The 25,037-nt window shown below is 38.8% G+C and overlaps 1 protein-coding gene and 1 long non-coding RNA gene across 19 annotated transcripts in view; one reads left to right on the forward strand and one right to left on the reverse strand.

The window, feature by feature from the left end:
- epb41l2 (erythrocyte membrane protein band 4.1 like 2) overlaps positions 1-25,037 on the forward strand; it is a 151,356-nt gene that overhangs the window by 92,786 nt on the left and 33,533 nt on the right. For 7 of the 15 annotated variants that reach the window (XM_062978691.1, XM_062978679.1, XM_062978701.1 and 4 more), the window contains 7 exons: positions 3,744-3,896; positions 9,281-9,378; positions 14,951-15,123; positions 17,955-18,124; positions 20,506-21,147; positions 24,282-24,314; positions 24,510-24,572. In XM_062978691.1, the coding sequence (XP_062834761.1) occupies positions 3,744-3,896; positions 9,281-9,378; positions 14,951-15,123; positions 17,955-18,124; positions 20,506-21,147; positions 24,282-24,314; positions 24,510-24,572 (1,332 nt within the window). The remainder of the gene's footprint in view (positions 1-3,743; positions 3,897-9,280; positions 9,379-14,950; positions 15,124-17,954; positions 18,125-20,505; positions 21,148-24,281; positions 24,315-24,509; positions 24,573-25,037) is intronic. The other 8 variants (XM_062978722.1, XM_008118095.3, XM_008118097.3 and 5 more) reach the window with 5 other exon arrangements.
- Positions 408-24,514, reverse strand: LOC103280140 (uncharacterized). Of its 4 annotated transcripts, none has more exons than XR_010005542.1 (4): positions 23,798-24,514; positions 17,943-20,684; positions 3,633-15,153; positions 408-807 (listed from the first exon to the last, which is right to left on the reverse strand). It is a non-coding gene; the product is annotated as an uncharacterized LOC103280140 (long non-coding RNA). The 4 variants fall into 4 exon arrangements; XR_010005543.1 differs by lacking the exon at positions 408-807 and having other exon boundaries at positions 814-3,699; positions 14,894-15,153; XR_010005541.1 differs by lacking the exon at positions 408-807 and adding an exon at positions 814-2,354.

Here is a 25,037-nt window from a genome sequence, read left to right on the forward strand (position 1 = left end):
GAGGATACATTGCAATTTCAGAACATTGTGTATTTTATGTTGGCTTAGACCTTTGAGTAGTTATGCCTGTAATTGAAAACTATGAAAAATGTATGAGGCTGGAGATTTTATTTCTGCGGGCCTGCTTTGCTCCTGCCACCTTCAACATATCTCTAATCAAAATTACTGCTTCATCCAAGAAGCATTCAGGGGTTGCAAAAGGCACCTTGTCCAACCAGTTTTATGGACATAGGAAGCAAAAAAGAGGGGAAGAGTGCACCAGTTCTTTTCATTGTCTCTCTTCCATCAATTGAGTGATTGGCAGAAGAGGATAGCAGTAGATTGTTGGGGATTGTGGATGATAGATGGAAGCTCTTACGTGTGCCTATAAGCCCAGAGTCACCTTGCAGAATGATGCACCACTCAGCTTCGCAGAACAAACAACACAAGAACTTTTATTGAATCCAAGAGATCAACAGAACAAGGGTATTTACAATAGTCCCTCTGATTGCTTACAGAAATCAGCAGTCATAAGCAGTCCTGTCTTATTCCATAATCTACTTCAGTGAAGATCAGAAGCAAACAAGGCCTCAAAAATAGTCAGGCCTCTCTGAGTACAGAGCCGTCTTCTTTCCAGCCAGTACTCAGAAGACTCACACACACGGAGAGAGAAACCTTTTCAAACCGGTTCTCCAGCAGCAGGACAGCAACAGTTGCAAACCGAATCCCAGGTCCTTGCAAACTCAGCTAATCGGCTTCATGCATTTGATTTTCCAGTTAAAACACATATAGTATCTTTGCAAACCATGACACCCCTCCTTGGGTTAACTGGAAAAGAACACATTCCCCATGTAAACAGTACATTTAAGAATACATAAATCATTCAGCCTCTGAACTCCCAGAGGTTTTGTAAAAATATCAGCCAAATTTGAATTGGTGTTGCAGTACACTAAATTAATCTCCCCATTCTTCACTGCATCCCTGACACAAGCATACTTAATATCCACATGTTTGCTTCTCTGCTTCACCCGGGCCTGGGTGGCCATATGGATGCATGTTTGATTGTCCTCAAAAATAGTAGTGGGGTTCTCCACTGGGATCTGTAGATCCCGTAATAATCTCTTTATTATGCAGATTTCAGTGCTCACAGCACCAAACTCTGCCTCACTTGACCTTAAGGCTACATACACCTATTTTTTGGAATTCCAATCCACAATTCAGCCTACAAACTTGATCAAAATCACTGTTGTCAATTTCCTGTTGCTGCTATTTCCGAAATCACTGACCTTGTACACTTGCAAACTTACATTTTTACTTGGACTCAGAACTAAACAATAATCTAGAGTTTGCTTTAAATACCACACTACTCTCTTGACTCCATTCCAAGCAGCTATGGTTGGGTTACTAGCATATCAGCTCAGGAAATTCACCACAAATGAAATATCTGCCCTCATATAATTACTAATATACAATAGCTGATGGATAATGCTTTTTGTCTAGTGCTTTGTTGTTAAATTCCTCCGAGTTCTCCACTTCCCCAGTAAAACCCAAAATCATAGGTGATTGAACTCCCTTGCAATCCTGCATTCCTATCTTCTCCAGCACTTGCATTATCTTGCTTTTCTGGCTCAAAACAAAGTCCCCTTTTTCATCCCTCACAATATTAACTCCTAGAAAATACTGTATGGGACCCAAGTTCCTCAACTTGAAATGCTTTCCCAGTTCCTTCTCAAACTGTTCAATTTCCTGTATGGATCTCGCAGAAAAACACAGATTGTCCACAAACATATTGCGTGTTTGGTAATCCTGGTTCAGTTCCCATGTGAATATACATGGGTCTGCCCTACTTCTCACAAAACCCATTTTCTCAACCAGAACTTCACTCAGACATTCGTGCCAGGCAAGTCCCACCTGTTTTAAACTGTAAAGATCCTTCCGTAAATGATAAACCACATTATTGTCCCTATCCTTTGGGGCACAACATATATAGTTTCCTTTAAATCAGCATTTAAATAAGGAGTGCTGATATCAAAATGATAGGTCTGTAAATTCAAACAAGCCGCAATGCTTAAAATCAGTCTAACTGAACTAGGACTGACTGGGAGAATAAATTTCCATGTAGTCAATATCCATGTAGTCAATATCACACACACACACACACACAGACAGACATCTGTTCAAACTGGTTCGACAGCAGCAGGACAGCAGCAATTGCAAACCGATTCCCAGGTCCTTGCAAACTCAGCCAATTGGCTTCATGCATTTGATTTTCCAGTTAACACACATATAGTATCATTGCAAACCATGACATAGATGAAGATGAGCAAAAGAATTTAATGGTGTCCTCTTCATGTGAATACACAGCAGTGAGGAATCTGGAAGAAGATGTGGGGGGAAAATGAAACTCGTAGGGAACCAGCAGATTAGAGCACTTCTAGATAAATGATGGGTGCCGTTTTTATATCTAAAATGTAATATATAATCTGACTATTTGGGGTGGTTCTGACCCGACCAGCCTGGAAGCAAAATTAATATTCCCACACATAGTGGCTTCTTTATAACTTGAGGATTTTTCCTATAAAGAAATATGTGTTGTAAATTCAATTACATTAAAAAAAATATCAGAATGGCCTCCTAATGACCTTTTCAGCTTTTCAGGATGCAAAACATTTGAGTGGAACTGAACTGCAAAATATGTTGAAGCTGTCAGTTGGAGGGAGGAAAGAAATTTTGAGAAAAGGGAACCAAGTTGCTCAAGCTGTTAATACTAATATAATTAGGAAGGCAACTAGGGAAACACTATCAACGTGTTTGGACAGGTATTAAATAAAATAATTAAACACATAAGTGGAAATAACACAAAATGCATTTGACTGAACAGTAAGTTTCACTAGTTTTGAACGTTCTGTACCTGACAAACACAACTATAAACTTCAGGCACAGAGAGAAGCTCACGTGTTGACTTAATTACATCCATCCCTGATCCGCATCAGCTCACAGAAAAACAGCTTAGGTATGACTGCATCTGAAGGCTATCTCTGTAAAAACTGTGCAATATGTACCTAGGAATAAAATGGGAGTTGCTTCTAAGTATGTCTGCAGGATTGAATCAGAAAACTCTGTATGTTAATCATTGAAGCATAATAGAGTGCAGTGCGATTTCTCTATGTCTCCTTACTCTTAATTTCAAGACTTCTATTTCATTTGCATTATTGATTTTTCTTTTCTGCTTCTTTTTATCTCTGATTTCTGTTGGTTGCATTTTGTTTTTTCCCATTGCCTCTTTAAAAGGTAGCAAGCCATCCCGCACTTGCACCTTTGTCAGTACAGCGATCCTTGAGGCTCTTTTCTGGGCCAGTCCTATACACTACTTATAACTAAGTATTATTTTGTTCTTGTACTGCTTTTATGCTTATGCTCTCTGTTTTCTACTCTGCTTTTAATCTCTGTTGCCAATAGATTTGCTTGTTTATTTGCTATTTTTCTATTTTACTTCTCATATCTGATTCTCTCAAAATTGATTGTTAGCTTGCCTTCATCTTTTTATTTTATATATAAATCCTCTAATTCTTAATATCATTTCATTATCCTTTCAAATATTACTGTATCTGCACTTCTGCTTCTATAGTCATCTGTTTTTAAGATCTGCTCACCTCATTTTTCATGCAAGTTGTGTTGATCACTCTTCTGCAATCTTTCATAATATTCCCTAACATATTCCTGTAACAAGAAAATTTAAATATTTTTCACAATTGTCTTTTTAGGATTCTGAAGGTGTGGATATCATGCTTGGAGTGTGTGCCAATGGGCTACTCATTTACAAAGACAGACTCCGAATCAACCGTTTTGCTTGGCCCAAAATTTTGAAAATCTCTTATAAACGCAGTAATTTCTATATTAAAGTCAGACCAACTGAGGTAATCTTTTGGCTTTCATAATTCACATCTAGGAAGATGTATGAACATGTGATCCAATCTTTCTATACCTCCTGTTATGAATAATATAAAGAAATGGTGGGGAATCTTTGGCCTTCCAGTATGTTTTAGACTAGGGGTTCTCAAACTTTTTCAGCCACAGAGCCCCTTTTGAAGCAAAAGTTTCTTGTGGAGCCCCCAAAAGGTTTATATAATATATATATCAGGCATGGGCAAACCTTTTGACCAATATAAACTTAAGAGTATTTCAGTGGAAGGTTCCAAGGGCCACCCAGTCAAATCCACTTCTGTCATACAGGAAAAGCACAATCAAAGCGTGGTGGGAGGGAAGGAAGCAAGGAAGGCAAGGGAGAAAAAAGGCTTTTGGCGGCAAGGGAGGTGGGAGAAAAGGCTTTTGGCGACACGGGAGGTGAGGAAAAAAAGGCTTTTGGGGGTGAGGGAAGCGAAGGGGCAGAAAAGAGGAGGGAAAGTTTGGAGGGGAATGGAGGAGGAAACGGTGGTGGAGTCCTCAGTATGCTTCATGGAGCTCCAAGCACTTCCCAGTGCACACTTTGAGAATCGCGGTTTTAGACTATAGCTTGCACAAATCATTACCAGGGATCTGAATTTTAAATCCAGAAAGCCGAAGGTCCAAAAGGTTATATAAGAGTATACAGTATAGCTTTGTGGTACATACCATTTTATTTGCAGTATTATAAATCCCCTATATTGAATCTGAGGGTCCTGAAAAATATGTGTAGTGTACCCTCTAGTGTCTGGTTTAGACATTTTCATGGCATGAAAATTGTTTAAGATTCTCTATACAGTATCAAACATTCAGTCAAGATTTAATTATTTAAAAATAAACAAGCACATCCATCTCGTTAATATGCAAATTTGCTTTAATCTTTAATAAACTGTAAATTGTATATATACCAAAGAATTGTTTTAAGCTAAATTTTGATTAGTAAATATTTGATTTGTATACCTATTTTATATGCCTACTAGCTGTGCCCGGCCATGCGTTGCTGTGGCGAAGTATGGTGGTATGGGAAATAAACTACATAGAGTCTCACTTATCCAACATAAACGGGCCAGCAGAACGTTGGATAAGCAAATATGTTGGAAAATAAGGAGGGATTAAGGAAAAGCCTATTGAACATCAAATTAGGTTATGATTTTACAAATTAAGCACCAAAACATCATGTTATACAACAAATTTGACAGAAAAAGTAGTTCAATACGAAATAATGCTATGTAGTAATTACTGTATTTATGAATTTAGCACCAAAAATCACGATTTATTGAAAACATCGACTACAAAAATGCGTTGGATAATCCAGAATGTTGGATAAGTGAGACTCCACTGTATTGAGGAATTGGTGGTAGTTAAGGTAAAGGGTAAAGGTTTTCCCCTGACATTAAGTCCAGTCGTGTCTGACTCTTCTAAGCCGAAGAGCTGTCGTTGTCCGTAGCATGACATGTGGCATGACTGCATGGAGCACTGTTACCTTCCTGCCGGAGCAGTACCTATTCATTTACTCTCATTTGCATGTTTTTGAACTTCTGGGTTGGCAGAAGCTGGGACTAACAGTGGGGGTTCTCTATGCTCATAGAATCATAGAATCATAGAATCATAGAATAGTAGAGTTGGAAGAGACCTCATGGGCCATCTAGTCCAACCCCCCGCTAAGAAGCAGGAAATCGCATTCAAAGGACCCCCGACAGATGGCCATCCAGCCTCTGCTTAAAAGCTTCCAAAGAAGGAGCCTCCACCACAGTCCGGGGGAGAGAGTTCCACTGCCGAACAGCCCTCACAGTGAGGAAGTTCTTCCTGATGTTCAGGTGGAATCTCCTTTCCTGTAGTTTGAAGCCATTGTTCCGTGTCCTAGTCTGCAGGGCAGCAGAAAATAAGCTTGCTCCCTCTTCCCTATGACTTCCCCTCACATATTTGTACATGGCTATCATGTCTCCTCTCAGCCTTCTCTTCTGCAGGCTAAACATGCTCACCCAATTCAAACCTGCGACCTTTCGGTCCAGAAGTTTAGCAGCTCAGCGCTTTAACACACTGTGCCATCAGGGGATATTATTTCCTAAAGGTTGCGAATATACAATATTTCTGATTGGGTTTTTTTTTTGTCTGTTGGAAGCAAGTATGAATGCTGCAATTAGGCAAAATGATTAGCATGTAATGGCCTTGCAGCTTTAAAGCCTGGCTGCTTCCTCCCCAAGTAAATTTTTTGTTGGGAGGTGTTAGCTGGCCCTGATTGTTTCCTGTCTGGAATTCCCTTGTTTTCAGAGTGGTGTTGTTTGTGATATTTTATGTGCTTCTACTGTCTGTGGCCCTGAGAAAGCAGAGGATTTGCCAGACTTTGATGATGGGAATATTTTGTTGAGAGGTGTTAGCTGGCCCTGATTGTTTCCTTTGTGGAATTCCCCTGTTTTCAGAGTGTTGTTCTTTATTTAGTGTTCTGATTTTAGAGATTGTATTGTTCTGTTTTATTATACCACATTAATTTTTATATATTTTGATTTTAGTGTTTTTGAATACTTGGAACCAGATTGTATTCATTTTCACGGTTGACCGCAACACAACAACAACAACAATAATAATAGTAATAGTAATGATAGTAATAATAATGACTTTGGTAATACACAGTGCTTCACTCCCTTCTCAGCTTCCTTTCTGGAAGAATCCTTTCTTGGGAGGTGTTAGCTGGCCCTGATTGTTTCCTTTCTGGAATTCCCAATTTCCCTGCTTTCAGAGTGTTCCTCTTTATTGAGTGTCCTGGTTTTAGGGATTATATTGTTCTGTATTATTCTACCATAGTAATTATTTCATATTACAGATTAATCTCACTTATCCAACATTCGCTTATCCAGTGTTCTGGATTATCCAACGCAGTGTGCCTTTTCATAAGCAATGTTTTTGTAGTCAGTGTTTTAAATTCATTGTGATAGTTTGGTGATAAATTTGTAAATTGTGACGCCTCTAAGCTGCGTGAGCTCTGGAAACCAACATGGAGGCCAATAAACAATCTAATATCTTTATTAAAGCAATAAAAGAATCAAACAAAAATAAGCAGAGTATATAGTCCAGCAATAGTCCTTTTAGGAAAGGTCAAATATAGTCCAGTAATATAAAGTTTAATGTCCAGTATTAGAGATCAAGTTTTCAAATCCAATAACTGAAACACACTCAAACTTCCAAGCAGTTTGAGTGGGGAATAAAGCAAGGTCTTTCACAAGAGTTCCAGGTTCAATGTCCAAGGCAGGGAAAAACAAGGCAAGGCAAGGAAGCAAAGCAAAGTTGTCGTGGTGGAACTGAAATGCAGTCCAGTCTTGACAGGGAGACGAGACGCAACGCCCGGTTTACTCAAGAGTAGTGCGCCGCAGGAACTAGAGTAGATGTTAACTTTCCAACTGACACGTTGACACCGCGATGGCTAGCCTGTGCCCAGAACTTTTATGGGACTTCAAAATCTTCCCCAAACCAGGTGCCTGAGTTCACATTTTCCCAAGGGAAACGGGCTGAAGACAACAATTTTGCCAGATGCAACCCTCCCTGAAAACTCCCAAGGGAATCGGTTTAATTAGAGTCCTCTCTCTCCGCTAATTCGCACTTCGTCTCCAAATCTCCTTCTCAGAGTGGTGTGTTTTGAGAAACGATTTTCTATCAAAAACAACACTTTCTGGGGAACCAGGCTCTGTTTCAAGGGCTTTTGTAATTAGCTTTGGACCCAAACTGTAAACAGGGAACATCTGGAAGGGAACAGAATCTTGCTGAGTTGGAAAAAACCCCATATCCTCTTCAGTCTGATCTATAATGGCTACGGGGTCATGACTCGAGGGTCTCTGAGACATCACATAAATACAGTAATTACTACATAGCATTACTGCGCATGGAACTACTTTTTCTGTCAAATGTCTTGTATAAAATGATGTTTTGGTGCTTAATTTGTATAATAATTACCTAATTTGATGTTTAATCGGTTTTTCCTGAATCCCTTCTTATTATCCAACATATTCACTTATCCAACATTCTGCCGGCCTGTTTATGTTGGATAAGTGAGATTCTACTGTATATTTATAATCTTATATTATCTACTCAGAACTGGATTATATGAGGCCCCTTCTACACAGCTGTATAAAATGCACACTGAAGTGGATTATATGGCAGTGTGGGGTCAAGATAATCCAGTTCAAAGCAGATAATATAAGATTCTAAATGGGTTATATAGCTGTGTGGAAGGGCCTTGAGTCTACACTGCCATATAATCCAGTTAAAATCACATAATCTGTATTTTATAGGCAGTGTGGAAGAGGCCTAAGTGAGGCCTAACTCTGCCTGTCCCTCTAATTAGGATTTTATTTTTCTTTTCTTTTTGTTGTATGAATGTAGAGGCGTGGATGAGGGGTTGTGCTGTCAATTTTCGAGGTTGTGGGGTGTTTAGTTTGTTGTTTTGTCCGTCGCCAGGATTCTATCACTCTTTATATATATATATATATATATATATATATATATATATAGATATATACCTGGACTCACGTAAATATTTCTTGGACGAAAAGGGGCTGTGAATGGAAAAGTTTAAGAAGCTCTGGTATAGATTATTACGATCTCAATATGCTAGTAGTGTTCTTCCTGATGAATAAACAAACCATTTGTTACCTGGCAGGCTGTGACAGTCTTAAAGCAGCTATTATGCAGCTCCAGCTTAGCCAAGTGATTTAGATCTATGTGTGTGTGTGTTACAGATATATACACATATACACATTTCTATATACACATGTATAATGTACTCAGGATGGCAGTACCTCTAGATTAAGGGTGGTGCTCTTAATATGATGGAACTTCTTGGTAAGGTTCAGTCACTTCATCCAAACTATCAATCCCACAATTAATCAATTGTCAGAATTGTCCCATAGAATTAGTATAGCATGATCACATTTGATATGGATAAAATTTTAAATGAACATTTTCAACTTGTATTTTACAGGTAATCATAATAATAATAATAAATTCTTGCAGAGTATTGAACTTACTTCTGAATAAATATGCCTTTCCTTTTTCTACCCCTGCTTCATCCAAAATAGGGTTGTTGTGTGTTTTCCGGGCTGTATGGCCATGTTCCACAACATTGCCCTACAGCCCGGAAAACACACAACAACCCTGTGATTCCAGCCACGAAAACCTTCAACAACACATCATCCAAAATATATTAATGTTTAGAATTCATGTACCGTAAATAGGCCAGAAATGGAAATGTTTTTCAGTGATTCTAATCCTAAGAAATAAGAAATGCAGTATTTTAAATTACTTTTAGCCTAGCCAATAGTGTAACTTTCTGAAATCATTTTAATCTTGATGTATGTCATCTTTCCAGTTGGAACAGTTTGAGAGTACTATTGGATTTAAACTGCCAAACCATCGGGCTGCAAAGAGACTATGGAAGGTCTGTGTGGAGCATCATACATTTTATAGGTAAAAAGTTTGTGTTATCTAACCATTGGTTATAGGATCCCCATGTCTTTTCTCGTTAAAGGAAAAAATGTTTTTGGAAGATAATATTTAAGTTATAGGGAGAAATCTTAAGCATTCCTCCTCTTGCTCTTGAACAAAATTCTGCAATTACCGCATTTCTGTCATTTGGATAGTTTGTGCAGCTCATTTTTTTAAAAAAGTATTTTATAATATTTTTGTTTTGGAATGTTTTCCCCTCAAAAATAACCTTTAATTTTTGTTCATTATTATCCTATGCTAGAAATACTGTCTGGAAACTGTCTGCCTATTAAAAGTGAAGTTCTTTTCCTGTCCTTTACCTTGTAATGGCTTTTGAGTCTTGTTAAAATAGAGAGTTTTTTAATTTATGCCCTAGCTGTGAAAGTGACAAAAAACCTATGCAATTTCATGTACAAACCCTGTAAAAGGGACATTATATTCAGAAATTTTAACAGTATGAATTATAATTCTGTTTGATACTTCATATGTTATCAAATACCGTTTTCCCCCAAAAATAAGACATCCCCATAAAATAAGACCTAGTAGAGATTTGGGGGGAATGTCTAATATAAGGCACCCCCCGAAAGTAAGGCCTAGGAAGAGGGAGATGAAGAAGAAGGGAAGGCGCGCCTTCCCTAGCGGCGATGGGAAGGCAAAGGAGGAGCCCTCCTTCGCTTTCCCTAATGGCGATGGCATCTTTTCCCACCCGTGAAGGAGAAGGAGGAGCCCTTCTTCTCCTTCCCAAGTGGTGGCGGTGGCCTCCTTCGCCGCCCGGGAAGGAGAGGAGGGGTCCCTTCCTCTCCTTCCCGGGCGGCGAAGGCTCTCTCTTTCGCCGCCCGGGAAGGAGAGGAGGGGTCCCTCCTTCTCCTTCCCGGGTGGCGAAGGCTCTCTCTTTTGCCACCCGGGAAGGAGAGGAGGGGTCCATTCTTCTTCTTCCCGGGCGGTGAAGGCTCTCTCTTTCGCCGCCCGGGAAGGAGAGGAGGCAGCCCTTCTTCTCCTTTCCGTGCGGCAGTGGTGGCGGCGGCCCCCTTTGCCGCCCATGAAGGAGGAGCCCTTCTTCTCCTTCTTGGCTGGCGATGGCTCTCTTTCGCCGAGAAAGGTAAAGGAGAAAAGGGAAAGGCGCGCGCCTTTCGCTCCTTCTCCTGCACACTGCTGTCGTGGTGGAGGAGAAGACAGTGAAATAAGACCTCCCCCGAAAGTAATGTTAATGTGGGATTTGTGTATAGTGTTTAAATGAAATGTTTGTCTAGCATGCATCCAGGAAATGCTATAGTGTGTAAAGAGTTAATTGGTAAGAAGCTGTATTGACCTTGGATGTGTGGCTGGAACCTGGGAGTGTCCAGACTCAAGTGTGTTTGTATATAGCTGATTGCATCAGATGAGATCTGTTTGTCTAGGGCGAAAGTTTTATGTCCATTGTCTGCAAGTCTGTTTGTCTTGTCAATTAAACTTTGTAAATACTTTTTAACATCGTCTCTGACGTTCCTTCGTTCTGCGCTCCACTGACGTCATTCATCTGCTGCTACGCTGTGTGCATTACTCTGACAATTGGTTATGGGCCCAGAACCAGTTTCCAGACCAGTTTGACCAGACTGACCAGTACCTAGACTGGACCAGAGTTCTGGAGTTTGGAGTGGAGAGAAAGTTGGAGCTGCGAGTGTGACCAGAGACGAGACCCGCTGTTTTGGTGAGCCTGCTTGAGTGTGAATCTGGTGTGTCTTCGGATGAAGATTGATTTCATGGAGAAGCAGAGACGCAGCGGGGCGTGCTGAGGCCTGACTGATTGATGGTCAGAGGTGAGAGGTGTGGAGCCATAAATCTCGAAGCTTGTGGGGGAGACTGCCAGACGCTGCTGAAGTGTGGAACCATCAGCAGCAGGGCTGTTAACTCGAGTGCGAGGGTCTCCGGAAGGTGAGAGGATGGCTGCCTTAAACTCATTTACAATGATGGACAAATTAAATGATCGCAATTACAAAGAATGGTCTGTGTATATGCAGCATTTGCTGGTGAGAGAAGGGCTGCAGAAGACCATCTTAGGCAAAGAAGCAGACAGAGAGAAAAATGAGAGGGCTGGCAACTTTGATCCTGAGTGTGATGCCAGATCAATTGGTGCATGTACAACATCTCCAGACTGCCCAAGAAGTGTGGCTTTGCTCTCAAGCATGTTCACCAGAGAGAGAGTACACTGGGCAAGATGACCTGGATGAAGAGATTGTACAGAGCCAGGCTGTCTGAAGGTGGAGATGTAAGACAGCATGTGAAGAAGATTAAGGAATTGTTTCTAGAATGCCAAGCCAGAGGTGTTCAAATAGACAAAGAGCAGCAGGCATACATCTTGATGTCTAGCCTGACTAGTGACTGGGACCATTTGCTGTATTCACTGCAAGCCGTGCCATCTCAAGATCTGAGTTTAGATTTGGTGTGTGCGAGAGTGCTTGAAGAACAGGATCGGTGTTCCTTTGAGCAGGAGTCGGCTCGAGGCTGCAGGAGCGAGGGGGAGTCCCATGTGGAGGTGAAAGAAATGGAGCCTGTGTTTGCAGATGTGCGTGTGTCAACTGCAAGAAGGTGTTTTGTTTGCAACAAGCCAGGGCATCTAGCCAGAGACTGCCGAAGCAAGGTACAACAGGCCAGAGGACGAGGACGACGTTCCAGAGGCTTCAACAGGAGCAGAGGTACATTCAACTTCTCTGGACCTACGGTGATGATGGCTGCTAATGGTCAACAAACGGATCAACAGACCAACAAGTGGGTGCTGGACTCAGGTGCAACTCATCATATCACGAACAATCTTTCTTGTCTGAGAAATGTGCAGTCAACAGAAGGAGTGACTGTTACTTTGGCTGATGGGTCATTTAAATTGTTTTCTCAATTTGGCACTTGTTATATTCCCTGTTTTAGAGTATATTGGGAGAGAGTTTTGTATGTACCTGAAATGAAATCTAATCTGCTAAGTGTTGCCACCTTAACAGACCACCAGTATAAAGTGAATTTTAAAGGTATCTATTGTTAGGTTTACGACAGAAAAGGAAAGCTAGTAGGAAAAGGAGTAAAACGGAACAAGATGTATGAAATGTTTGACAAAGTAAATAGCATTGATCACAAAAATGTAGAAATCATGTGTGTTGGAGGTCAGATACAACATGATCGTTGTGTACATTTGTTCCATAGAGTCATGGGTCATGCAAACATGGATATTCTGAAGAAGACACTTGATTTAAGCCCAGAGTATAAAATGGAGTCTTGCCATTATGAACTAGATTGTGCCATATGCAAACAGGTGAAAAAGGTACCTGTGAAGTTTTACAAAAGGTCAAAGATTAAGGTAACCAGTTTGTTTGAAAAGGCACATGTTCAGATTGAAGGGCCATTTGAGGAAAGTACTGGTGGGTCGAAATACATGATGTTGTTTGTAGAGAGATTGAGCAAATTTGGTTACATATATTTCTTCAAAGAATTATCTGAAGCAACTAAAAATTTCTAATTGGCTGAGTTTAATTGAAAATGTGTATGATAAGAAATTGGATACTCTCATAATTGACAAAGGGGCAGAAGTTTGTATTGATGAGTTCAAGAAGCTATTGAGGTCAAAGAACATTGATTGTTTAGAAATTGGACAGTTTAAGGCTGAAGAAGGGATTGCAGAGAAAAGAGTGCAAGTCCTAAATGAAATGAAAACATGTATGTTTAAAGATAGCCATATTTCTAACAACTATTGGCATGAGGTGCTTCATACTTGTAATTACATAACTAATAGGTTGTGGGATGAGTGTGTGCAAGATATCCCATTTCGTAAAGTGTATAATTATGTTCCAAATTACAAATTCCTAAGAATTTTTGGTCAGAGAACAAATGTATTCATTCCGGCAAAAGAAAGGACCCAAAAGAAGCAAAGGCACAAGGAAATGACTTTCATTGGATATTACAAAAGGTCTTATAAGTTTTTAGAACCACCACAAACAGTCAAAATATCCAGAATAGCTTATTTTGAGAGACCTAATGATTGGAAACAGATTCATTCGAATTCGGAACAGCTGCATGGTTTCCAGAAAGCGAGAGACATTGTTACAAGAGAGGAACAACATTTACTTAAATCTGAGTCTGAAACACCTAAGAAAGTTACATCAGGTAGTGAACATGGGTTGAGTACACAAAAGAAGGCTAGCATTGGAACACTGAAAGGCAAAATAACAACTAAGCAAATAAAACAAGAGACCACAGAAAATGTGTGCATGAGTGTAGGAAAGAAAGAAAGAAAAAGATGTGTGCTAGTACCGTATTTGTCTGATCCAACGAAGTTCCACATGTCACCTGTTGGAAAAGACTATGTTGGTAGTGGTGGATATGAAATAGTTGATTGTTATTGATAAAGTGTAACAGTAAAGTCTTGAGAGAATGTGTTTGTGATAGAGATTCATGTTCATGTATAATCGTTTAAGAGTCATGAGATGTTCCCTGTGTTTATAGAGTGTAAGAAACAACTGTGTAAAGATTATATGTGATTACCTAGTTTAAAGAAAAGTGTTATAAGACATTCAGTGTGAAAAACCATGAGATGTAATGAATGTACAATAAGTTGATTCATATGTGCTTAGGTGATGTATATATTTAAGGAGACAAAATTGCATTTAAAGAGGGGGAATTGTTAATGTGGGATTTGTTTATAGATAGTGTTTAAATGAAATTTGTGTCTAGCATGTATTGCATCATCCAGGAAATGCTATAGTGTGTAAAGAGTTAATTGGTAAGAAGCTGTATTGACCTTGGATGTGTGGCTGGAACCTGGGAGTGTCCAGACTCAAGTGTGTTTGTATATAGCTGATTGCATCAGATGAGATCTGTTTCTGCCTGCTGAGAAGATCTGTGCTGTTTGTCTAGAGCGAAAGTCTTATGTCCATTGTCTGCAAGTCTGTTTGTCTTGTCAAGTAAACTTTGTAAATACTTTTTAACATTGTCTCTGACGTTCCTTCGTTCTGCGCTCCACTGATGTCATTCATCTGCTGCTACGCTGTGCGCATTACTCTGACAAGTAAGACCTAGCGGGTCTTGAGAGCCAAAAAATAATATAAGAGTGTCTTATTTTAGGGGAAACACGGTATGTCTAGGTATAAAAATGGCAGGTACAACCATGTACATTTTTTTCTTTTCTGATAACTCATTGGATGTTTTCCAGTATGAAAAAATGAGTATCAGGTATAGTTCTGAAATACTTCTAAATAGAAATATTAATCAAAAAATCAGTTTTAAAAACCTGAGTCAATTACTTTAACTCTTATAAAAAAGGAATCATACCCTTCTCTGAGTAGAGTGGCAAAAGTTTAGTGTGTCATGGGAGAACCGAAAAGAAGCACCAACTCTTCTACTCTCTCCGCTATGGCAATGCTTCTAAACATTTTGAATGCCTGGACGAAGCAATGATAGATGTGGGCAGGGCCAATTTAGATTTTCCCCTTCTGAGTAGTAACACTTGACTTGCCTCTCAAACCAGCAGTCAACATACCTGTGAAGTTGACTTATCCATGAGTATATGCAATATGTTTTCTTTTGGGGATTGCAGACTTGTATCACCAGAACAGCCTACAAAGGCCAAATTCCTGACATTGGGGTCCAAGTTCCGCTACAGTGGCCGTACTCAAGCACAGACACGGCAGGCAAGCAATCTCATAGATAGACCTGCTCCATACTTTGAAAGGACCTCCAGCAAACGTGTTTCCAGGAGTCTTGATGGTGGTAAGGATTTGACCAAAATCCATAACTTGCCTATTACATGAAGAAAATATTGCAATATTTCAGTAAGAGGTATATCTGTTTTATTTACTATGGTGAAATTCTATACTTTAATTAGTAGTTAGTGATATACCGCCACTATAAATACAATGATTTGAATTTGAAAATCCTTGAAGGAACGTATTTAGTAAATACATGCATACTTTTTTTCAAGCATTTATACAATTCAAAAATAGGTTATCAACCCTCATCCTTCTGCTTGTACAAGATGTACAATCCCATAGAGAAGTTGAATAACTTTTATCATTTGCAGTTGAACTTTGATTTTGCCCTGTAGCACTTTAATATGAAGTATCAAACATGCCTTCTGTGAGGGACACCTTTGCATTCAACTGTTTTGACTTTTAATTAGTATTCATTAGAATAGTACTTACATATGTAACTTATGGTTGCTATTATTAGCTCTTATGCTAAAGTTGCTGACATTGGAGCCTGATCTGAACTTTTTGTGAAAACCTTTGATTGAATTTCTTGGCTGTCATTAAGCCCTCCAGTGATATTTTAATTAGTATTCTCACCATCTGGCCAATGATGTATCCTATTGGATTTCTTCTTTTGTTTTAATGCAGGGCTCTTCAACTTGCGGCCCTGCAGGTGTTTGGGCCTGCAACTCCCAGAAGCCCTAGCCAGCTTGTTCAGTGGTCAGGAATTCTGTAGCTGAAGTCCAAAACACCTGGCAGGCTGCAGGTTTAAGAGACCTGTTTTAATGGTTCCCTTTACTACTTGGTTTGTTGTGTTATTCAAAATTTATGGTAAGGAAAAGGGTTCTTGTAGCATCTTTGAGAAAAAAAAGTTGTAACATAAACTTTTTATCTGAGGAGGGAGACTAAGTATACATGCTTATGCTGCATTTTCTTTCTTTCTTTATTTATTTCCATCATTTATATGCCGCCCTTCTCACCCGAAGGGACTCAGGGCGGCTCACAATACAGTAGTTCTTTCAATTAATCTCAAAGGTGCCACAAGATCCCTTTGCATAATGACAGTCTAACACAGCTATCTCTTCAAATTATGGTTAGGGCTAGGCTTTCAGGCCTTTATTTTCAGTACTATACTCTGGAAGTGAGTACTAGGTTTTGTAGTCTATTCCAATTTATCTCACTTTCTTGTATCTCTGATAACTCGATGGCTCATAAGCATTGGACCATGCTTATCAAAAATCAACATGTGTTGGTTTAATTAAATGATTTGAAGCAAATATAGTAATCTATTTATTTACTGCATTTATATCCTGCCCTTCTCACCCCAAGAGGGACTCAGAGCGGCTTACAAATAGGCAACAATTCAATACCGCATATATAGAAATAAAATAAAATAAACATTTGCATTAAAAACCATAAAATTAAAAACATCTAAATATTAAAACCAACCATTAAAACCACATACAGTAGAGTTCCGGTTATCTGACTTAAACAGGCGGGCCCAATCTCAGATACCTGGAGCTGTCGGATAATCGGATCTGTGGAAGCGCGGGGCGTGCCGCTTCTTAGCAACACGCTCCGCGCTTCTCAAAAGGCCCAAGCCTCAAAGGTGAGCAAGTGAGGTGCAGGGAGAATACGATGCGCCGCCAAGCCCCTCGCAGCACATACGGAGTGTTGGATAAACGGAGCTCGGGTAAGCGGGGCTCTACTGTAATTCAGAATCATAATCCAGGAGTTCTTTAGTGAAAGTAAAGTCAAATATTCAGAGAAATCCCATTGTAAACTAATATTTCAGAATATTAATGCATACTCATTAGCAAGTATTTGTGACTCAAAGTGAGTAGGGAATTATGGTATTTAAAGTGCATAGTGGGACATAATTTAATTGTTATAAAGAGTTTGATAGGGCCGGGCTGTGGCGCAGCCTGGTGAGCAGCCTGCTGCAATAAATCACTCTGACCATGAGGTCATGAGTTCGAAGCTAGCCTGTGGCGGAGTGAGTACCCGTCAATTAAAAAATAAAAAAAATAGCCCCTGCTCGTTGCTGACCTAGCAACCCAAAAGATAGTTGCATCTATCAAGTAGGAAATAAGATACCACTTATAAAGTGGGGAGGCAAATGTAACTAATTTACAACGTTGGAATGAGGAAGTGCGATCACAGTAGTTGATGAAGCAGCTGCTCCCCCTTGTGGCCAGAATTGAACATCCCCTCAGGAGAAGGTTAAATTGCCTCTGCGTCTGTCTCTGTCACAGTTTTATGTGTACATGGGCATTGAATGTTTGCCCTATATACATATAATGTGATCCGCCCTGAGTCCCCTTCAGGGTGAGAAGGGCAGAATATAAATACTGTAAATAAATAAATAAATATGTTCTGAATCCTTTATTGTTAGGCTGTACCTCTTCCTCCTTGGTTGCTTTTTTGTTCTTAGAGCCCCTCCTCCTGGTAAGCACTGCATAAGTATTGTCAGTATAATAACTGCATAATGCTCTGTAGTCTTATTACCTTATATGTGAATTTATACAATATATCTAGTACTATTCCTGTTCTTATTCCATTGCTTGTCAATGTTGAACTTCAATAACTTACAAATGTAATTAGGTTATATAATGATCATAGCAATACTTTATGCAAACATTTTGTTCTGAAGTATAATTTTTACCTTGTTAAATTTGGTATTTTCCTCAAACCCTTATTGATGATTCTTGTATCCAGTTACTTTTTGCTATCCTGACTGAATATTATTTTTTAAAAGAATACAAAAAGACCTTCTAAAAATATTTACAATTTATCACATAAAGATCAAAGTACTATGATATATATCTGAGCTAAACAAACCTTTTCTTGTAGCTCCAATAGGTATCACAGACCAGAGCCTTCTAAAGGATGTCTCTCCCTCAGTAATAGTATCTGCTGGTGATAAGATCACTGAAGCAGCTGGACAGGCCAAAGTAAAAGTTGGAGAAGGTACAGATGTGGATGGAGGTATAACGAAAATGGCACAATTAGAAGATGGAAAGGTATGGAAGCTGAAGATTGTCCATTTTGTAGAAGTACTGTATAGGTTTTGGAAATTTTACTCAGTCGGAGTGCTACATGAACTGTAGTGGAGCTATCCCAGGGCATGTATTGTTATGGGATTTTTTAATCCATTGGCTGACTTACCCATATGGGAGCAGAGTAGAAGGACAAACCAGGGAAGAATTGAGAGCAAACCTTCAACTTTTGAAAGAGGGCAGGTTCTTTCTGATTCATCTTTCCATGGTAACATTCAGTATTGTGCAAGCAGGAGTTCAGAAGGCTAAACTATGTGCCTCCTTCTTATCCCAGTAGACAACAGAAGGTGGACTTCGGCATTGGGGACTAAGAGGAAATCCAAAATCAAACAGATACATTTTCCTTGGGTTGAACTTCCATTGGTATAAATTAGGGTGGGCATAGTGGAAGACTGGGTATTGCATTAGCCCCCTAGCAGACCTGCTCTCTCTAAAAAATTGCCATGTTTTGAGGTTCAAGAAAGGCCTCACCTAGGTGTACATTTGCCTAGGGGGGGTGCAAAATGTGAAAAAACTGCACTCTGTACCCCAAGTGAAGACTTCGTAGCATTTCAGGGCAACAAAAAAGTTTTAGATTTTTTTTTTTGCAAAAATTGCTTTTGACTCCTGGGGATCCAAGGGGTCCCTAAATGTGGTGGAAATGACTGTGCATGCCCTAGAGTGGATTTTGGGAGCATTATGGAGCTGCTTTTTTTTTTTTACAAATAATTTTTGTTGAGAGTTTTAAATACATTAAATAATACGAAGATTTGAAATAGAAAAGAAAGAAACCTAAAATACAATAGAATAAAAGTTCAAGTCTGACCTCTCTTATCAAACCAGACAATTTGTCAATTTCTGCTAAACCTTTCAATTTCATCAACCATCCCTCCACAATAGATACTACTAAATTCTTCCATCCTTGAGCATATAGTATTCCTGTTGCTGTGGCTATATATTGATGCCAACTTCTATGACTTTCCAGCTGCATCTCCCATCAATCCCAAAAGAAAAAAGTCCCAGTGCTAAGTGAAGATTAATCGTTACAATTTTCTTTATCATTACATGTATTTGAATCCAATTTCTTTTAGCTTACATATTATAAAATGTACAACTTGGATAACATCATCAGAAGCCAAAGGCTTTAACAAAACACATTGTTTTAACTTGGCACTGGAATAGGAACAGTGTTAGCTCTGTTTTAACTTGGCACTGGAATAGGAACAGTGTTAGCTCTTTTTACCAGTGTGATATTAAAAATCATATTCAGTGTGCAGCTGACATCAGAGAAAGGGAAACAATGCATCCTTCTCTAGTTCTGGGGCAAATTTGTGTTGCCTACACATTCTGGAGAAACTAATTTGATAATATGCGGAGGAGTAGACTTAATAAGACATTTGTTAAGTGTTTGCATCTATTTCCATAAAATTATGTGAGTTAAAAGTAATTTGCATCTTTGATTTATCATTATAACATTCATAGTTTTGCTGCCTATATTTTATACTAGACAACTGTTTCTGTCAGTGTTTGTTTAAAGGCAGTCACAATTGTGACACACATTTCATATTGGCTTTTAGAATAATCTGCTTTAAGTATAGGCAAATCATATTCAATTTCCAAGCTGCGCCAATTCAGAAATGTGAACACATGCATTTGTTTTTATTTCTGTCTTGTCAAACTATAAAATACACAAATTTCAGTATATTCTGAAACACAAAGCATATGAAATCACTTATAAGAAGCCTTAACACCTAGAAATCTCATATGCTCTTTCATTTAAGTTGTAATCCATTGGATAATCTGTGGAACACTGGATATTTGTAGTGCAACGACTAGGAATTTAAATGACTACAGGTCTAACAATCCTGCAATTCCGATTTTTAAATAGTGAGCATTTCTCGGGATAGTGTTTCCCAGAGAATGAAATCCTTTTTGGAATGATGAAATCCTTTTTGAATTGCTGTTTTCCTCATCCTGCTGTCTCCCTTGCCCATCTTCTGTTAAAGCTTTGACTGTCTGTCTCCTTGTTTCTGTTTTAACTGCACCACTGCAATCTCAAACTACAGAGCTCTTCATGGCCTTACACTGAGGCAACAAAGAACTGGTTGAGCTTGTATAATCCAGATATCTGGATTATAGATTCACTGATAAGAAAACAAATGGGGTTTATGAATGTTTGTGACATCCATGTTGTAATGGTAGTGCTGTCCCTACTTTGGGGTAAATATTCTCACTAACAAGTTTCTTTTCCCCCTTCTCTTGTACATTCCTTTTGCCCACAAACGTACATTTATTTCATGGTCTCATCTGCATGTGTGGTTGGATTTTCTTTCCTCTTTTCCTATTTCCTCTGCATCTTCCACTAGACTGTTTACACACATCAGCTTTCACCCCTCATTTATCATATTTTATCCCATTCCCCAAACTTACCTGCTATCCCTGAAAAAGATGTTATTTCAGACATTTCAGAGCATGATAACCTCGGTAAACCTGTGTACACACCCTCAGACAGCACAAACTGCAGTCCTGTGAAAGAGGCATTAACCTGTGATAGAAATGAAGAGAAATTTCCAGCTAAGAGTTCAGAACCTGTGAATCTTCTGATGACTGATCATTATCTTCCTCTTGTAATAGAAAGAGGAGCTGATAAAAATGCTGATTATGATGATACCTTGCCAAGCTTTCCATTTAACCTGAGCAAATGTCTTCCTTTCAGTTTCCCTTCAGTGCTTGATGAGGATGGTTACATTAGCTTTCCTAGCCTTCCAGAGGTTTGCATCTCCTTCCTCCCTCCTGGCCTTCAGCACTATGTCCCTATTACTTCCCCCTCCTTCCTTCCTTCTTTTCTCCTCACCTTTGTGCTGCTTCTGTCTGCTTTCCAGTCTGTTCCTTTTGCTCTCACATTCTCCCTTCCTGTCGCTCTGTCCCTCTGCTACCTGGAGCCTAAGGCAACTTCTCTGAACACCTCTAATGACACTGCCCTAAAAGACAAAGCTGAGGAAGAGGAGGTGTGTAATTTTGTTGCCTAAATGTCACTTCCATGTAGAATTCTTTTTGTACGCTGAGAGGTAAATTTAAATATATATACTTCCAACATTAAAATGTAGTCTTTCTGTTCTCATAAAAGAAAAGAAATCCTTCCTTGGATATATCTCCTAATGAATTCTACACTATTTTTCCACACACAAAAACATAATTACAGCTTTATCTATGTGATGCTGTATTTCTATAGTATTTTGAAATGTATTTTAAAAGTGATGTTAGGTAGGGCTTATATCTAAACCCCCACCCACCTGGAAAAGGGGGGCTTTTGGGTGTCATGTGAATGAATTCTTGTGTCCTGTATTGCCACCCATGAGGGTGGAGGTGTTATAGCATGTTCATAGCAAATAGCCATGCATTTACAAGTTCCCCTGTGGAGATGCTGTTCCTTAAAAACATGTCTGTTCATGAAACTACTGTGTTCATGTATCCCTAGAGGTGATCAGCTAACTATCGTCTGTCTCCTTTCACATATTACTTTGAAACATTGTTTGACAACCTTTGGCTATATTTGAAATATTTTTCCTAATTACCTTTCTTAAGCAGGTATAGTATCTTTGGTCTTTTTCTAGTCTTATAAGATCCAGTTTGCCTATAATGATACCCAGGGGTTCCTTGTTTTAAGACCAAATCCTAGGTTCAAGCATTCCTTTTTCACATTTTCTGCAATAATTCTATAAGGGGGAAATTGGAAGCTCTTACTTTAGGCTTGTTGTGACATGGGATTCTAACAACATCTAGGGGAGCTCACATTCCCCAGTTTTCTTAAAGAAAAAGCTAAGCTAGTTTGTCTCTATAAATCATTAGTCCATTTTGGAGTTCAATTGTAGCCTTCATTATGGCTAGTAGCATTTGGAAGCAAAGGCTTCTGTTCTCTTTATAGCCATGCCAAAGTGGGAGAAGGAAGGAGGGAGCATACAGCTTAAATGTTGTTCACAAAATAATATCACATTCTTTATCATTCAGCTGCCAGAGCCAATTTTTGGAACCTGTTTCCCATCTCCTTTGGCATGTGTTTGAAAAGAAAGGAGAATTGTATCTCCTAAAGCCCCCAAGAGGTCTTCTCTACCTTGTTTGAACAAAACCTATTTTTTTTAAAATAAATGGTGGACATGGACATCTATTTTTTCTAGTTTGATTGGAAGGGGAAGGTGCAGTCCCCAAAGTTTGGGGTAATGGGAAGTGACCCACAGACCTTCCAAAGCTTCCCATCTTTGGTTTACTGGACATGTGTCAGTACTGAATTCTGTAAAAATCTGTTTAACTTGGGGAGTAGAGAGAGAAAAAGAGTGAAGAAATTCGGTGAATTCTCTTTTGCCTTATCAAGCATTGTGTTATTCTAGCATGTGTTGTTGAAGGCAAGATATCTTCATAAACATAGCACATGAAGCAGCATTAAAATACTCTATAAAACAATGGTAGTGCTGTGTTAAACTATGGAACGCCCTCCCCATTGAAGTCAGGCAGGCTCCCTCCCTCCTGTCTTTCCGAAAGAGGACAAAAACGTGGTTATGGGACCAGGCATTTGAGCATGAGTAGCAGCAAAAATGAGATAAGAATATATGACCTACTGACAGACCCCACATGAACATGGAAAGCGCCTTAAATGTATATTTAAAGGTATAATTATGTATATTTTAATGGCTATTCTTAATTTTATTGTAATTTTTAATCTTGATGGATTTTTAAATTTGATGAAAACTGTTTTTAATGTGTATGGTTATACTGTAAGCCGCCCTGAGTCCCCTGATGGGTGAGAAGGGCGGGGTAGAAGTGATGTAATAAATAAATAAATAAAATAAATAAACTTCATGTTATTTCTTATTTTTTCCACTGTCAAGTTTAACTCATAATATTGTTTCTCAGAATGTAGCATAAAATACATTATTTTCTGCAGACTTCATTGGAAATTTTAAAATAGAACATTGCAACCTCTTGAACAGCAAACTCTTCACTGTGAGCCAGTTAATTTGATATAAAAATGGCTATGCAATTTCTGAATGAAAATGAACAAAATGAGAAACACTAAAAGTGGGGAAATTCTAAAGCTTAGCATCAAAAACCTTCTCTCTCCTTGGAGCCCACACGAGAGTGAATTATTAAGATCTAAATGAGCCTCCCTGCATTTACATGTTCTAAATAAACTCTAGTTAATGAAGATGTATTATTTTAACTATCCATAGTTAGAATTAATCACTGTTGATGACTTGTATGGCACAAGAAGCTGTGGTTAACCAGAACATTCCAAACTGTTGCCCCAGACCATATAACAAGAAGTATCACCAAACCATGGCTTGCATCAGCAATTTTTGTGCTATGTATGTGCTTCTCTTCTCTCTTCTCAATGCTCCAGTTCAATTGGTTAATTCATTTGACATCTGAACACATTCAATTTGTACTTATCCAAACTAGGGGAGTAACTACTTTTGAATTATGCTTTGTTTGCTAGCAAGGTGTAAAATATTCATTTATTTTCATGTTAACCCAAACTAAGGGTGGTACTAAACCAAAAGTAATTAACTGAACTAGTATGTTAGAGGTAGGGCAGAAGACTCATTCAGAAACACCTTATGGTTTGATATGCCTGGATCACTCCTATAAAATGTGGTTACTTACTTGCAGAACATTGGGTACATGTCAGCTTTATTATTTGAAAGGTTTGTATTGTCTTTAACCATTTAACAATACAGATGTAGTGGCTTTAAAATAGTATGCAAACTTTTTTCAAGCTGCATTGACATTACAGCGACTCCCCTTGAATGTTCACAGCAGATGCTTTTTTCCTTCACATTTTGTTTTCAAAAATTCTTCCAAACTATGGAAAAAAAACAAGCAGCAATATTAGGGTTGTAGAGAGACAGAAAGATATTTCATTTTCCATTTCATCTATATCAAAAATGCTTCAGCCATTTCCACAGTGCTATAGGTGGAAGAATGCAGTGGTTTATTAACTTGAGCAGCATCTGAGGCCAGAGCAATAAAGGTTTGTAAACAGAGCACATTATTTGTAGTATTTCCAAACAAAACCTCTTTGCTGCTTCAGTAGCTTCCACTAACAAGTCTTTTCTTTTGCTGACCTCTGGGTGGTTCCATTACATAGGTGGAGACAGAAGAGGAGGAAAATCGTAAGAAGGTGGATGATATTTTCAATTAAACGTAGTTGTTGCCTGCCATGATCAATGCTTGAGGCTTCTGTAGTGTATGTTTGCATAGCAACATGCCTGTTTTATCTTAAAGTTTTATTTATTGAACATTTGAGCACTTTTTGGTGGTTTGATGATCACGGGGTTTTTTCCTGTCTGTTTTGTGTGTGCTTTTAATTTCACAGAGTTATTCCTTGACAGTAGATGGGGAAAATATTTATGTCAGACATAGCAATTTAATGTTGGAGGTTTGTATAATATAAGGAATACTTTCTGTTCTCATGGGCTGCGAGGCTGCATGGGATGGGAGGTCACTTGCAGGCTGTTCTAGGCACGGTGCATGAAATGCATGGGGATGTTCAACTTGGATGTGCATGTTGAATTTCTTAGTCACTCTGTAAATGAATGGATTTTAAGTAGGCAGCTATTTCCACATTTGGTAGTAGTGGGGTTTCTAGCCCTGTTTAGATGTCGATATTTTCAGGAAATTGAGCATACTGGGGTAAACCTTCATGGTTGCACCCTGTAGAATTTAACTGCCTTATCCTGTGTGTTTTCTTTTATATTTACTAACACATGATTACAAACGAGAACATAATATTTTAATAAAATGGTGCAATTAAATTAGAACGAGTACATTCTTAAGTTTTTCTTCTGATAACTATTTTAAGAAACATTTTAAGATGTCTTCCTGTTGAGCTAAATTGAATATT

This window comes from Anolis carolinensis, chromosome 1, assembly GCF_035594765.1.
Source record: "Anolis carolinensis isolate JA03-04 chromosome 1, rAnoCar3.1.pri, whole genome shotgun sequence".
Classification (NCBI taxonomy): Eukaryota; Metazoa; Chordata; class Lepidosauria; order Squamata; family Dactyloidae; genus Anolis; species Anolis carolinensis.